Below are 16,974 nucleotides of genomic sequence, written 5' to 3'. Positions count from 1 at the left end.
GGAGGGTGGGTGACGGTCACAACCACGCACAGTATGGGTATAAAATACTTGACTGCAAGATTAACAGTGCATCAATCTTCATAAAAAGCTTACACCCTTTTGTGGCGCTAAGCTACGAAGACTAATGCAGACAGGTTTGAAGGAAAAAAGAAAAAAAAAAAAAGAGGAAGTGACATAGAGCACAGTGCATTTTGGTGCTTGGTGTTTCTGTGGTGACCAAGCCGGCTGAAGGGGATTGGTCCTGGCCAATCGATGAGCCGGGTTTTCTTCTTCTTCATGCTTTTTTTCTTCCTAGTCAGTGGTTGTTTTGGGCAAAACTGCCCCCAAATGAGCTGCTGTTGTAACTGCGTGACGTTGTCCAGGCGGTTTGGTCTGCTTTAAAAAGTGCAGTGGGAAAGTGAACCGAACCAAATGAAGGTGTGAAATTTTTCGGCATGGCCCACCCAATCGAACAGAGTCCCCCGGACTATCCTGGTGTGAATGCGCCCTAAGTGACTGAGAAGAAGCTACACAGCTGTCCATATTGCAGAAATCATCGGCAGCATTACTGGCAGAATCTAACATCTCCCATGAAGCTGTTTTAGCTGTCGTCACAGAGAGTGCTCTAAACTATGCTAATGTCATATGCATGTAATAACAAGTAATGTAATGTTATGAAATAACTTTTTCAAAATAGGTTTTTTGGGGGGGTTGGAGTGGCGGAGGGCATGTATTGCATGTCATATCAAATTCATTCATCTTAATTTTTTGGAAAAAGTGACAGCCCTAATTTGGATTCTGTGGCTATGGTAGCAAACATCAGGCTGACATCACAGATGCAATGTCAATATTTCTTCAGTCTATAGCGGACTTGGGACGTGGCTGTCGACAAGGATTACATAGGGATTGAACAGTGTGAACATTTGGGTTGGGCCAACACTTCTACTTTCCATGATTCCCTCTTGTGAGCACAGAACACGCACTTCAGTGGGTCTCTTCAGATCACTCTCTTCTGTCAAGTGGTAACAAGGGTGGTGTCTGTTCCAAGGTTATTCCACTCCGAACAGAGCGTACAAAAATCCCCATCCATGGATTTAGAATCCTATTACCCTGCCATGCTATCACTCTGCCTATCACACTCGTCCCATGAAGATGCATTTTTTTCTTTATTTACAGCAGTGAGTGAATTTAAATTTTGATAGAAGTCGTTTTTTGAAAAAAATATCCACTTTCGGCTTTTCAGAGGGGAAATATGATCCTAGCAATCCTAAACCAGTGTGACATATCAGCTGGAGAGTTTGAGGCATGCTTGGACTTATCTTTTCACTTATGCATCAATCTTCTCTCTTTCCTTTTCTTTCCCTCTGCATCCTGTTACAGACGGCATCCCATTTTCCCTGCTGCAGCTGAATTTCATCAGTCTTCTGTTATTCCTTTTGAAGACCCTATCTGAATGGGAAAGGCTTAACTCTGACAATCCACTGCTGTCGACACATCTGTCAATCCACCCTTTCATCAATCTTTTTACCTGTCTCTTCTCTCCTGCACATCCCTGACTCTCTGCAACACATTTTAATTCATATCAAAACACTACACGTCTGTTTTTAACCTGCGTTTTCGCTACCTGTTTGTTTCTCTCGGTGTCCTCTTTGTCCTTCACCCTCCGCTTCACACGTCTATTCTGTGTGACAACACACCTATTTGTCTGGTCACCCATCCATCTTCAAACACCTTTCCCACCTCAACAGTCCATTTCTCTCTCTCCTTTAACTCAACGGATGCTTTCTGTTCTTTTTCCCCCTTCATCACAAATCTATCACTCCATCAACCTTTTCATGCTAACATCTCTCTGCCATTTAGATCCCTTCCTACCCTTTTCTCCCTCTTTTATGTATCTCCCTTCCTCTTTCCTGCCACCTCACCCTCCTCCCAATCATCCCCCTCTCATCCAGAACTATCCTCTCTGGCTGGAGTGACTGCAGCAGATGTAGCCAGGCCACAAACATCTGCTGTCCCTGTACCGCTGCATCTCTACTCTGCTGATCAGACTAACCGCTTTAACTCCCCAAAGCTTGCTGTCCTTACTGCGGCCTTAATGTGCAGCTGGGCAGCCTGGGCAAAATCACAGCTAAATATGCTGCAAACACATGAGGCATACACTGGATATCCGGCGGCCAGACTGAAAAGCTGTGTTTCAAATAAGTTCAAGTTTTAGCCTCTGGGCATGGCTGGGCAATGTGAACAAAATAAACACTGCTGACAGAAAATCTCCTCAATAAGAAAACTAGAAATATCAATATACTGTTGATTAGCTACATTGCTTGACAACTTACTAACAATGAAGGTGGTCATATGGCTAATGTTTCGATATCAAAAGTCAAACAGTTAGACTGGAAGGAGCTCAACTGTCACAACTATCTTAAAGGGTGACTTCAGTATGTTTCAATCTGGACCCTATTTTCCCATGTTTTTGTGTGGAAGTGTCTAATGGTAACAATTTTTAAATTGGTCCAGTATTGAGCGAGACCCCTGCAACTGACAGCAGCAAAACAGGCTGTAATTTAAGTACTCAGGGCATTTGCACCCTCAAGGTACATCCACGTGCTGTGAAATTATCGGGAGAGGAGTGAGAGGGAGGTCAAACATAAGAGAAGCTGCGGGGGAAAACAGCGTGTATGGAGCGAGCATAATTTCACATCTAAATGGGTGAATGAAGGGTTTACTTCAACTAAACCAGAGCTGATGATTGCTGGAACAGTAAGACGGTGTCTGTGAGCTTTATTTTGTTTCTGAATAAAGTGTGTTTTATGATGATAAAATTCCTGTTTATTTAAATAGAGTTTAATCGGTTTGGTAGTGATTTCCAGGCTGTTTCTGGGTAAACAAAAAGGTCTATCTCTGTAGGCATCCATTCCATAATGTTGTCAGACACTTGTAATAACAATCGGAACCTGTCAGTGACAAAAACAAGCACTTCTAGTGGACGTATATACGTTTAAATTGTTGCCTGGTTTGCTGCTGCCAGCCCCAGCACTTTCTGTCAATACTGGACCATTTTCTAAAATTGCTGTCTCCATTAGTCACTTAGACACAAAAACATGGGAAAATAGGTTTCAAGTTGAAAAATAGAGTCGCACATTAAATGTGAATGAGTGAATGAGACAATTCTAGACATGTATAGATTATTGTAAGTCTGACACAAAACAGATAGATGACGTAGCCTGTTAAATAAGCCTGAAGGATCACCATCCAGTGAAGCATACAGAGTCTCATATAAGCTACTAAATCCCTATAAAAATGTTTAAGACCCTTGATTTAGTACTTCATTTAGACTGGCAAGACCTGTTTGTTTTTTTGTATCACTAATTGGATCCCAGTTTTATTTGTTGTTGGGCATGCAGGTGACATGATACACATTCTCGCCAATGGTTTCACGAAACTTCACTGTTCCTCGGATGGCAGTAATGCAGCAAAAAAATGCAGCACCGAGGCAACAAAGTCAGGTAAGGAAGAAGATGACTGCGAGCTGATAAACACGCATGTTAATAATACAGGTTTCAAAAATTAGCTTTGCAAATGTGTTAGGAGACATCAATTCTTTCGTTAAGCCTCAAGGATACACGAGTGTGTAGTGTGTACTGAATGTAAACTCCACAGAAGCACCTTTAAAGAAACAGTGAACAAATACCATGCCTTAATGAGTTCCTTATTAAATCAAGATCAATCATAAAGATGTAGATAAGAACTTAACAAACTAGTTTCAGAACTGATATGTGGCTAAAAATCAATATCAACACATCCTTTTTTATTTCACTTTAAAATAACTGAAATGTACTGCACACACTGTACTATATAATGAGCTGTTTTTTAGATATACTGCATAACAAGGTCTCGCTATGTGTTAAGGATCGCAGGATGTGAGGAAAGCTTGCACTCAGCGTATTATGGTAGCCTGTCTTCTCAATCTCTATATACTATGGAACTCAATTTGCATGCTGATGTTTTGCATAGGGGGAAGGTCATATTATAAACAAGGTTATTTATCACATCCATACGCAGGTCTCTAACAGGACAAAACCACACTCACTTTGAAGTGCAGTATGTAATGCACTGTCACTGAAACTCACACAGAAAACTGAGAAAAGGGCTTCTCTTGTGTTTTTTTGAATGCTAAATTTCTGTATTTCAGTTCGGTATTGCATTCAAAGAGGTGAAATAAGCACTCAGTTATTTATCTGCCACAATATCAGCAGGCTTTAACCGTACTCTTTGCGGGTTTGGAGGCTTTGTGTGAAAAGGCAATGCAGTTTGTTTTGGATGGGGCTGAGTGCAGTTGAGCGCAGGGTTCACTGCAATGTTTCACTGTAGTGTTAACATTTAAAAGCAGCCAGGGGAGCTGTGCTGCGCTCTTAAAAATAACCAATTCTCATCTCTGCTGCTGACACTCCTGACCTTGGACCATTATCATTGCGGCACACTCAGACGGCTTGGCATGCACAATCTGTACAGAGCCAGCACAATGCACATACAAAGAGAGGAAACAGAGAAGGGCTTCAGCCAGCAGCACGCGCACACGCTGAAAGCATGTGTGAGAGCAAATACAAACACAATCTTTTCTCTCTGAAGAAAGAACAAAAGCTTTCTCACTCTCTCCAACTCAATATACGCACACAAACAAAATAAATCCGTGACAGACGAAGCAAACTAAAAAGGCCTCCTAAATAATGCATGATGTGTTTTACCTGAACCTTTGCCACGCTCCACTGTCCATAACTACTGTACTCAGGGGTGAGATATGGGAACTGCTGGGAGGTACTGTGTCTGACTTCTGGCTGTATACCTCACCTGCATCTATGCGGGATCTAGGTTTCATCGACCCAAGGCTGATTTTAGCACACAGCGCTTTAATGTCATCTTGATGGGCCCGTTTCCCAGGGAGAGATTAAACCTAATCCTGGACTAAAAAATAATCTATGAAGCCAAATGCCAAAACATCAAGGGGCAGGGTTTGTCAGTGTTAGGAGAACCTGTATCGTGTGGGACAAAAAAGTCAGTGCAGCAAAGCTTAAACCACATTTATTTTTCCATTTAATTTGGAGGCTTTAGTTTAGAGCTGCATGGTGTGAGGAAAATATAGGATAACGTTGTTGAATACTGTGATAATTACATCACTTAAGAAAATAAACAGATATTAAAGTGTACTTAGGTCTGCCTTTCTGCTGCTTTCAGTACACTAAAAATACAACACATCGCTTGCCGGATCAAAAAATTAAGGGAAAATATTTTAAATATTCTTTAATTGAACAAATTGAACGTAAAGATTTTAAAGTGCAGTTTTCTACTGAATACTAAAATCAATACAGCATAGTGTCACAAGTTTTTTGCTTGGCAATATTGTATCAACACACCGACACCAAGCATTTATTTTCATATCATTTAACTTACCAATATTGCTAATACAAATTAAACTTTTGGTAGCCTACTAGAATAATACAATTAATTGTTTTTTTCAGTTCACTACACACATTCGTCTGCAATGAAAATGGTTCAAGAGAAATTAACAGACTGAAAACCTTATCTTATTAGATAAAACAGATGTTGACAATTTTTTCCTTTGGGGACATAAATTGCAGTTGAAAAAAAAGGTAATAAATCGCAATACATTGCAATATATGTTATCGCAACACTCAGCATATTGCAAAAGTTTAAATAGCAATAATGTCATGTCATGGGGCCTCTGGTAATTCCCACCCCTATTTATTTATTTATCACGCAATTTGACATTGCTATGAAGGTCAGGAAAAAAGATATTGTGCAGCCTTAATGTCATTTATCCTGTCTTTGTCTTGATAATACTAAATTGATCTGTTAAGTTTCTAGTCAATAATACAAGTATACACTGTACCTAAACTGCAACAGTAAAGTAAAAGGGATTATCTCATTCCACTTGTATGAAAACCCCATTGTGATATTATTCATGGTCTGCTATGTTCTGCCACAGTCACTCAATGTATTACAGTAATTACCAGCCAATATTATAGTTCTCATGGTAAGTGGTGGGGTTTTCCACTGGATTTAAATTGCCTTCCTATGCACAAGGAATTCACAAGAAAGTATGCATGTGTGTAAACCAGCGTTACAGTTTGTAATTTTATCTCAGTGTTTCTCCTCATCAGACTACCAGGGGTGTCCCTGAATAAAATTTACACAGTCAAATGAGATATGTTGAGTCTCACCTGTCTTCAACTAATAGCTAATGATACTTTCCCTTTTTTTTTTTTTTTTTTTGCTCATTAATCCATATTTTCACATCAGTTTCCATTTTTTTAGAACCAGACAAAAGAGCTGCAACATGCATTTAAACAATGTGTCGTCTTCACCTGGCATAAGAACTTATTTTACAATAGGATATATTCCATTCAGCTCTTATTGTTGTGTGTCTGGGGTGCATATGTAGGTGTGTCTTTGTAGGCGCAGTAGCAGCTCTGTCATCAGTACTGAAAAGGAGCAGAGGAGATTGATAGATGGAAGGAGCAAAAAAAAAAAAGCTGTTTGGCATTGGCATTGAAGATTTGGCGAATTTTCCATAGGCGCAACCCACATACTCAGCTCTGCTGCTCATCCCACAAATGCATGTTCCATACAAATGTGGCACCATTTAATAGTGAAATAAACAGGCTTTCCACCGGTATAAGATTTATTGCCAAGAAGCATTGTTACAACAAAGAAATAATCTCCCAAACACAAATTTTCTTACTTTTTGTGCTTAGTTTATATCGAAAATAATTAATTTTAATTTAATGAACTACAGTTACAATAAAGTTAACTAAAGTAGCTACTGTAATAATTAAGTTACATAAAGTATTGTTATAATAAAGTTAAATGAAATACTGTTATAATAAAGTTGAATAAAGTATTATTATAACTAATGAATCAAAGCCGGAAGTTCATATATTAATAGCATTTCTAAGTTGCACTGGTGTTCCATGGTGGCAAAATGTGACTAAATAGTCGCAGTCTGGAGCCCTACAGGTACAAGGACACACACTTCCTCTGCTCAAGCTATCATAAATCTCATTAAGTTAAACTGTTACCATGGCGCCGTTAAAAGTGATGATTTATTCACTGTAATATGGAAACAAACTAACAGCTCCTCTCCATATTAATAACATTTAAAAGACGCACTGGTGCTCCATGGTCACATAGTGCACCTAAATAATAGTGATTTGGAGCCCTGCAGATTACAAGCACACCTCGCCTGCTCACACTGTTGCTTAGGAGAAAGTGGTCTGAATGGTCGGAGGAGTGTGTGCGACTAATCATGTTTGTGAGTCTTTCTCTAAGTGTGTGTTTCTTTGAGAGTGACAGAGCCACAGGAGAGAGTGAGAGCCGAAACAGCAGAACAAGTCTAATGGCGGTGGCTTAAAAAAATGTTACCATTTATACTCGATGTTGGTGATATAATCATTTCTTACAACGATCAGGCAAAACATTAAAACCAATGACAGGTAAAGTGAATAACTTTTGTTCCAATGCACTGTTCTGGCAGTGGCCCCCCAGCAGGATAATGCACCAAGCCACACTGCAAACATTGCTCAGGAATGGCCCAAGCAATGTGACAAAGACCTCAAAGTGTCAACCTGGCCTCCAAATTCCCCAGATCCCAATCTGAATGAGCATCTGTGGCATGTGCCATTAACCCACCTCACAACCCACTGGACTAAATGAATCTGCCGCCAACGCCCTGGTGCCAGGCACCACAGGACACTCCCAGAGATCCTGTGTCCATGCCTCGACAGGTCAGAGCCAAGTCCGATCCAAGGAGGCCTCACCTTGGATTAGGGGTACATCTGAGCTACCAGCACATCACAAGAATCCTTGAGCAGATTGGGACCTGGGAAATTTAGAAGCCAGGTCGACACCATGCACTGGAACAAAATAATCAAAGTTATTCACTTCACCTGTCAGTGGTTTTAATGTTTTGGCTGATCAGTGTATATCCCACATGAAACAAGCTATGATACATCACGTAAATTCATTATATCACCCACCCTTTGCTCTGATTAAAAACTGTATACCAAAACAGGTTATATATCATGATTCATTGGGAGAAGGCAGTTCTATGTAAAATCAAATATTTAGCACCCCCATATAGCCCAAATGGTATGATCCTTTTTTCATAACATTTTCCTGCAACTGCGTTGATTTGACTGTAAGACTGACAGTCAAATTAGGCTCCTCAGATCGAATCTTTGAGTAGTTGACCGTTTGGAGTCATATTTACATTCAGTGCAAACTGAACATCTCCTATTGCTGCTGCTTCACATTCAAAGCATCTGAAACACAGGGTGGCTTTTATTGTGGAGCACTCACGAGAAATGCAATGTTACATGTGCCCGAGGTTAGATGTAGATGTAAGATGTAATATTTTTGGGCATTTTTTTGACAGTGCACATACTGCTGCCACAGTAACCACGAAAGCTACCAAATTAACCAGGATTTATAATTTTAAAAATGAAATATGACACTAAAATACAGTTAACCTTTTGCAGTGAGAGGATTGATTTATTAAACAATATGATGTTTATTTATTTATGGTTAATTAACATCTGAGAGAGAGCAGCTTTCCATGCATCTCCATGCTCAAATTCACCATGTCTGTCTGTGGCATGTTGCTAAACCATGACTCAGGATTAAATCTTTCTGCAACAAACTTTCAGACTTTGAGTGACAACATAGTGTGTCAGTCTGAAGAAAAGCTCTCTGCTCTGTACTTCAGAGTGTCATAAAACAGCCTCTCTATCAGAGCTGGGCAAAAAATATATCTGACAGCGAATACATTTGAAAAAGCTCTTAGGTGTGTTTGATGTCCGCCACTTTAAACCACTCTGGAAGTGAACACCTCACTCAAAAGGTATGAAACAAAGTCAACTCTTCTTTCCTTGTGTTACTATTCAAAACACCATCAGCTCAAGCGCTTTGTAGCCAATGGTCAGCTAATTTTCTTAGAAATGTGCATTTTATATATATACTACAAAGGTAATCTCATTTACAGTAAGATTTGAATACTTTTATGCATACTGGCAACACAAAACAAGCATTTTATAATCTGTGCTCAGTGACATAAACCAAATATGCCGCAATCATCTTGACCATACATGAGGGCTGAGACAGATAAACTGGTGAAGTGAGAGGTTCACCTTAAGGCTAAGGTCACATTTTTTACCACAAATGCCTATAACATCCAATCACTGATTGCATTACACCAATTTCAATGTCAATCTCACACTTATAAAGCTCTCACGTGGGGCCACGACTTAGGCCCAACCTGGCAGGAACCATCCACAGGTTCATGGTAAAGTACAACAACCTCAGATTTTGATTTTGGTGACTCTCATTCCCACCACTTAGCACTCTGCTGCTAAATTCAGTCATGGAGGTCGAGGCCCAGTGAGGCCTACAAAACTACATCATCAGCAAAAGGCAGAAATGAAATCCTGAGAATACCAAACTATAATCCTCAGCTCCACCTTGAGATTTTGTCCCTAAAAATAGGTAACAAAGCTTTTACTCATACCGACTTGAAACCAAAACACCTCAGCACTCCCCAGTTAAGCAGTACCTGTCACAGCAAACCTTGATGGATGCCTTGAGTCCTCCCTAAAACTCCCATGATCCTCCACTATCCCCAGGAAATTGGTGAGCGGAGGTAGGTACTGTACTACATGACGGTTTGGTTTATAGATATAGTAACTAGAAGAGAGTTTAAACAACTGCCTTATTCATTAAATACATGGCCCTTCCTGTGTGATGCAGCACCACAGTTTGTTTTCCATGAGGCTTAAAAGGGACATTGTCATCGTCAGATGTTCAAATTAAACGTGGCCAAAGTTTCAAACAATGAGGTAAATGTATGTAAAAGTAATTCCTATGAGCTAAACCTCCGTCTTCAGACCGTTCTGAATACTTCCAAGCTCTTTCCGACACAAGCTGACGTCAGCTCGTGACAGATTTCATTATATGGTTATCTGCTCCAGGCACGCTACTGCAAATGTTTACATTACATACACTGCCACATGTAGCTACTGAAAGTGTTGACATTACATAGCCAACACTGCTACTTGGTACATGGTAACGTCAAAGAAACATCCGATCTTGGTTGACGATTTTGTTATTTTCGCCCCGATTTTGGATCGTATTCCTGCTGGAACACACCCTGTTGTATAGACTTTGTTTTAGAGGCTTTTACTGGTGATTTTTCACAGTAGAAAGTGCTGCAATAGTCTTTTACAGTCATTCCCCATCTTCAATGACAGGGAAGACAAGGTTTAGAAGACCTGAAAATTCTGAGCAATCAGAGCAGACTGGGCTTTTTCGGGAGGGGGGCTTAAAGACAGAGACACACAAAAAGCTATTATGAGGATAATAGACTTTTTTTTTTTTTTTTTTTTTACCATTTAAGGATGTAAATATAGTCTGGTAGAAACCCAAAATACAAGTATGAACCTGAGAATAAGCATGTCGGGACTTCCATATACATGCTTTCTAAAATCGACTTGTAGGTATGGACATTTCCAGGGCATTATCTATTTAAGTTATTTAGCTTGCTTTCCACACAGTTGTGATGATTTGTTTGGCTGGTCAAGCTGGCTTCAGGTCCAATGGTTCATGCAGTTAATCAAAATAAATCAAAATTGTTCCAACACATTTAACAAAGAAAACAGGCCTTTACAATACTTACAACCCAATCAAAACCAAAAAGCAAACTCAAATAAAACGAACTGTCTTTCCTCAGCATACTCCAGCTTCAAACTGTGCACACCTGTTTCCATCAACTGGCTAAAGCATCACGGAAATCATAGTCCTATCATTTTATATGGTTTACTGAGGCCACAGCTGGGTGGCAATATTCTTTAACTATTGACACAAAACAAAGCAGGCTCTGACAGAGCATAATAGGTCCTCTGAAATTGGTCTAATGTTGTATTTCAATAAACATGTAATGATTGCCCCTGATGTTAGCAGAGGAAACCATGTGATCCACTGTTGCATTACCAGGTCCTGAATCTGAAGCTCAACAATCCACCGGAGCCTCCTTTCTGTCACACTGGCATAAGGTTTAAAGCTATAGTGCGTAACTTCTACAGGTCCGTAAATGTCCGTTTCACCCAAGCCACTACTAGAGGAGATGACACAATGCTGATTAAGCCGATCGGCTCCTCTAACGTCTCGCGGTATTTTTCAATATATATCATTTTTAGTTTGCGTGTCGACCGGCGACATTCCTGCGCTGTTTTAGTTTGCGTGTCGACCGGCGACATTCCTGCGCTGGCGCACAGAAAATGCTTCCTCACAACAAGAAGGGAGGGGGAGGAAGAGCGGAGAGTGTCATAGCAAGAGGTAGAGCGCAGGTAGAAAGAGAAAGCAACATGGCGGAGAAGCGGCCGAGACACGGTTCAGAAGTGGATCCTACCACAAAGAAAAAGCCTGGACGTTCGACTGAAGGTCTATTAGCAAAGAAGGAAAGTGACCGACGGAGAAGGCAAACAAGGATTTGTATTGGCGTCGCTTTTCCTCGGTGGAGAGCCCTGAAGGAAGAAATTGGGCTGAGGGCTGACACGCATGTTGCCTTGCTGCTGTTGGATAAGTAAGTGACTTGGTTTATAATTATATTATGAGTCGTATGTGTTGCTGTTACATGTACTGGACCTAGTACTTTATTATTTTCTTGGAAATGGTGCTATGAACGTAATGTAATGTTAGCAGCCTGGTGTTCGCCACGTTGTGTAGCATTGTGTACACGGTGTGAAGCGAGTGTTACTCTGTTTACACAGTGTGTGGCGAGTGTTACTCTATGTACATGGAAGTGCCGCCAGCTTATTAGTTGTAATAACGCATTATCCGCTGGGAGGCGACAGAAGTTACACACTATAGCTTTAAGAAGACTAAGTGATACACTGATGATGGGAGCACATCCTCCAGTACCCTTTAAAACTGGGAACCACTGGCCCCGTCTGCCAGTCCATAGTTACTCTGCCCAATCTCTATGTGATACTAAGGATGAGTTTCACCCGACAGTATCCACAGCCTTCAGCATCCACCTCATCCACCCCTGATACCATGCCACTTTCTGACTTTTAATGACCTCTGTTGGAGAGATGGGCAGGTGTCCTTGGGAAACAAATAAGACCCTCTCACACCAGCACATGTGAATCCAAAGTCCTGTGGATATTACAATAGCATTTCCCACCAGCATGCTGCCCCCCTTAAACACACAAACTCTATCAGCAGACAATAAAGTTTATCAAGTGTAGCCTTTTAATTTTGTTTTGTACAAACCTTGTCTTTACAGCCCGGATGGTTGCTATCCAAATAATGAGAAGTGGGCTATTAAAGCTTCAGGTTAATGATGGTGAGTAAAATTACTAATCCGTAATGAATTTCATGCCTAATTATTATTTCTTATCGTTAAGATGATATTAGACTCAGTGTTTTCCCTTGAGCTCGGGTAGATTTGAAATGTCTGCAGGCTCATGGATCTCAGAGGTGAACTGAAACTTCACTGGTCTGAAATAACATCATGTTAAGCTGTGATACAATCTCATGATATCCCTTTTTTCCATTTTTCTTTTATTAGCTCTACCTTCTCATTTCATTACCGCTGGCTGGGAATCAAACCTGTAACCTTAACGGCGTCGTGCTATTGAGAGACAGAACACAATACCTTGTTGACCTCCAGGATTTCTCTCCTCTCCTCGGTGACAGGGCGGCTCTGGCCGGCTGAGCGATCCTCGTGTTTAGAGCTGTCATCCTCCACAAAGGGTATCAGTTGCTGGAAGGGACAGCAAACAAAAAAATCTGGCTGTTTACTGTAAGCAAGATGACTGCAAGAGGATCACTTTCCAGAATGCTGACATATTCAACTGATTTGGATTGCATTAGGTTTATCAATTACAGTAACACAGTGTATACAGAATCTGCACTGTGAAAGTATTATAACAGTTTTACATTTGAGGCAATCAGCTCTATTTTAAGAGCAGTCGTTTGGAATAAAACTCTCTCACTGATGCACTTTCCTCTTGTTTCTCTCCCCTCTTATTCTGTCCATGATCCAAACACATTAAAGGCACGCTGCTGCATATTCACAATTTTCCAATATGCCCACTGAGTGCTGTTAGGTCAGAATTATGTGCGTATGGGCAATCTCAACCTATGAGTGCTATCCTATACTGAAGCTCTCCCTGTGCTGTCTCATAATCTTGTTCCCATGAAGTGGTGAAAATGGGGATTTTGTGTAAGCTCTCGAAACACAGGCTGAGTCTCGCCCGTCTCTCTTCAACGTGGAGAGAGACAGTGCAGAAACGGAGACAGAAAGCGAGTGGGAGATTAATTCATTTTTAAACGCTCTGTGTGCTTGACCTTGTCTGCTTGACATTACAGTGAAGCTGATGTGCGAGAGAGCCTTCAGGCAAGGCGGCGCTCCTGAGAGCCGACAGGGTCACCAACTGCTCCTTTACATCACACTGCCCCCTAGTGGTCACCTCGGGGAGGAGGTGAGCGGGAGGCTTGCTGCAGTCGCACATCAGTAGTGTGTGGATGTCTTGAGAACACACTGTTCCTGGTACAATGTAAAACAAGGACGTAAAGGGTCTTCTACTGGGACAATGTGTGATTGATGATAAGTTTGATGATCTTTGTAGAGCTGCTGAATGGACACACAGTGTAAATGCAGACAAATGTCTGTGCTATTGTGCAGAGTTTCCAGGAAATACATGGTATCAGTTATGTTGACATAAAGTCAATTTTATAGTTTCTCACTCTCAAAAATCCACAAACCGTTTTCAGACATGTGACACCACTTTTATTGGGGTTCAACTATGCAGGATTTTCCTAAAAAAAACAACAACGTGTTGACTCATGCAATACGAAGTAATACTTCTCAATCATCACTTATGACCCGCTGGAAGTGTGAGGCAGTGTATTTTTCTGCAGAGACTCTGCCATCTGCCTGTGCCGGTCTTATTTTCTTCTTAATTTTTGTGTTCAGGACATTTATGGGTGTGTACCTCCACGGCGCTCAGGTGAGGTCAGGGCTTTATAAAAAGGTAGCAACCGGGTGCCAAACCATAAGCAGCAGGCATCCAAGAGACTTAACTTTTACTTCCACTTTCGTTGGTGAGCGTGTTTACTAATGATGTGCAGGTCAGGGTTTTTTTTAAAACCCACACTAACCTGGCCCGTTAGGAGAGCCAAGCCGCCCCGCCCATTAATGAATGACCCAAACACAACTGGCAGAGAGGCGAAGAGAGGTGCACGTTTTAAATAATTTACTCAGAACACTGCTTTGTCACTTAATGACCTGCACGCCTGCAACTCAATATTTCCTGATAAACTTACCCAAACCACCGTGTTTGCAAATAGTAACCAAAAATCCTGCACAGTGTACCATTAACACTGCAAAAATAAACTGTGGTCGTTTATAACACTGGTAGCGAGGAGTTCCTGTTGCAAGGAAAAAATAACATCTCCAAAAGCTACCATCTCCAAAGTTTCCTTTTCAAAACAAAAACTGTCATACCAGACAAGATCACAAACACAGATTAGGTAGGAGACTCTCCAAACAACTAAAGGCCAATAAAAACTGCCATACAGTGAGAAAACACACCTTGCTCCAATAACGACTTGGCACAACACTAATCTAAATCATGCAAAGTTTTTTTGGATTATTCTGCTTTTCCACACTGTTTGACCTGAGGTTGTGCAGCTGGAGTGGAGGCCCTGCAGACACTAGACAATGATTGGAGAAAGCTGCTTGGTCTGGAAGCAATGACTGACTGGTGTTTGAGTGCGACTGGAGCTGGCCAACGTCAAGACTAATATGAGAAGGAATAAAAAATCTGAAGATAGACGGAGAGAAATGTTGACAAACAGATGAAAAGAGAGGAGAGGACTAGAAGATGATGTGCGAAATGTCAGATAGCCAGAGAGGAAAAAAAGCTAAGGTTGAAGTGAGCAGGGAGACGACTGGGAAAGGAGCAAGAAAGAGGTCAAAACAGAGAAAACAGAGAGCGACAGAAAGATGTAAAAATCTGGATCGCTTGCTGCACTCCTGTCAGTTTCCAGGCCGAGCTTCACGCCAAAGTGCAAACTCTAGACAGCTGGAGGGAGAAAAGACAGAAAGGACATGTGCAGGATATTATATCAGACAAACTATGAGTTTGTCTCTGGCTCAAGGAAACTTTAAGAAGGAAAAAGGGAACGTTTTTCATTTGATAATTTCAAACCGAAGCCAATGACATATTGAATTTTAAAGGTAGCGGGCTGATTTTGGCAGCATCTGGAGGGAAAATAAAATGTGCTGAGTAGGGTGGGAAACATGGATGGAGAGTGTATTGCGTGTGTGTGTGTGAGTGAGTGTGCCTGTGTGAGTCATAACCCCTGCCTCTTCCACAGAAAGATGGATGTGGTTTCCTGCATGACAGAGAAGAATGGGCTAATGAAGTTCTCCAGGTTGCCTCGCTGAGACAAAAAGGAAAAGGGTAGAAGAGACAAACGGAAAAAAAATAACAACAAAATAGCGGGGCGAGTGTGTGAGAGTAGAGGGAAATTAAACAGCACGGCTGAACAGTGCAGGAAATGGCAGAGAAAGAGGAACAGAGGGGAAAGTAGCAGAGAAAGAGAGTGAAACAAAGCCAAAGTGAACAAATAGATTCAGAGAAAAAAGACGGAGAAAGAAGGAAATGGAGAGTGAGCAAATATTGAGCAGTTATCAGAGTGAGAAAGAAGACGAAAGGTGGAAAAAGAGGGACAGGAGGACGGGAAAACAAACAGAGAAAGTGTGAGAGTTTGAGAAAAAGAGGGGAGGAAAAAGCTGCAATGGACGACAGCTGGAAAGAAAAAGAGAAAAGCGCTGATGTGTGCACTTGATCCAGCTGTTCATTAAATGGGTCTGTTGCTAATTAGGCTGCGATGAGGTCACACTGCCCGAGTCATTGATTCCGCTTCCTGTTTTGGGCAGCCAATAGTGAGCGGCTGTCAGGCGGGCACCTGAATTCTGCGGGATGATAAATGGCATGCGTGCTGGGGCCAAAATCAACAACCCTCAGCCCCAGACAAACATGGTGAGCTGAGCTATTGGCTGGTCAGCACTGGACTGGGTCTCAGCCTCAAGGGGAAAATGAATAAACATTTAAATAAGGTGGAAATAAGAAGGGGGGAAAATAGCTAGATGGCGTAATGACTCATTACAGCAGAGGAAAATGTCAAAGTGAACCCCTCATAGGCTTTGATTTAAGGGCGGAACTGCAGACGAGAGTCATTCTGAGCAACCAGTGGATAGATCATTCGAAATGCTTCTGAGCAACTGTATTATTCAATGTGGAAAATGTACACGGTGGCAGCCATCACAAATTTGTTCCAATTTAAGACTGGTCTCCTCCCACATCCTCCTTTATCCTCAGTAGGAGTCTGGTGAGAGAGATTAGCTCCGAGCCAATCTGTAGAAATTGGGAAGGGACTGCCGCAGTCATAAATCCAATCAAACAGTGGTGGATAGCCTAGCTGTAGCCCTGCATGGAGCCTCAAACAGCATGCCCAGTGAGCCGCTGTGCCTGTGTGTGTGTTAGTGCACGTGCCTTTGTGGTGTGCCACAGTGCACCACATGCATGTTTGTGTACTCATGTATGTGTACTTCTGTGTGTGTGTGTGTGTGTGTGTGTGTGTGTGTGTGTGTGTGTGTGTGTGTGCAGGCAGGCGGGGATGGATAGTGGCTGAGCTCAAGTGCTGTTGTTCCTGAAGGTGGATGGCGATCGTAACCAGCGGTAAAGAGACTCTGGAGACTCACCTGAAGCAACCAATGAATCTGCTGCAAGCGGAGAAAAGACAGACCTAGAGGGAGTAGGTGAGATAAGAGTCCCCTAGGGTAAAGATGTGTGTGAGTGTGTGTGTGAGCAAGAGGTGTGTGTGGCAGTAACAATGGCCTACTTCCTTTCAACT

General features: G+C 41.6%; 1 protein-coding gene across 1 annotated transcript in view; it reads right to left on the bottom strand.

Moving 5' to 3' along the window:
* Window positions 1-16,974, bottom strand: part of med30 (mediator complex subunit 30) — a 54,026-nt gene that overhangs the window by 29,678 nt on the left and 7,374 nt on the right. The window contains exon 4 of the mRNA XM_050035059.1: window positions 12,704-12,811. Coding sequence (XP_049891016.1) covers window positions 12,704-12,811 — 108 coding nt within the window. The remainder of the gene's footprint in view (window positions 1-12,703; window positions 12,812-16,974) is intronic.

This window comes from Epinephelus moara, chromosome 22 (genome assembly GCF_006386435.1).
Source record: "Epinephelus moara isolate mb chromosome 22, YSFRI_EMoa_1.0, whole genome shotgun sequence".
Taxonomy (NCBI): domain Eukaryota; kingdom Metazoa; phylum Chordata; class Actinopteri; order Perciformes; family Serranidae; genus Epinephelus; species Epinephelus moara.
The sequence above is the reverse complement of the archived record's forward strand: the minus strand, read 5'-3'. Positions and strand labels throughout refer to the sequence as shown.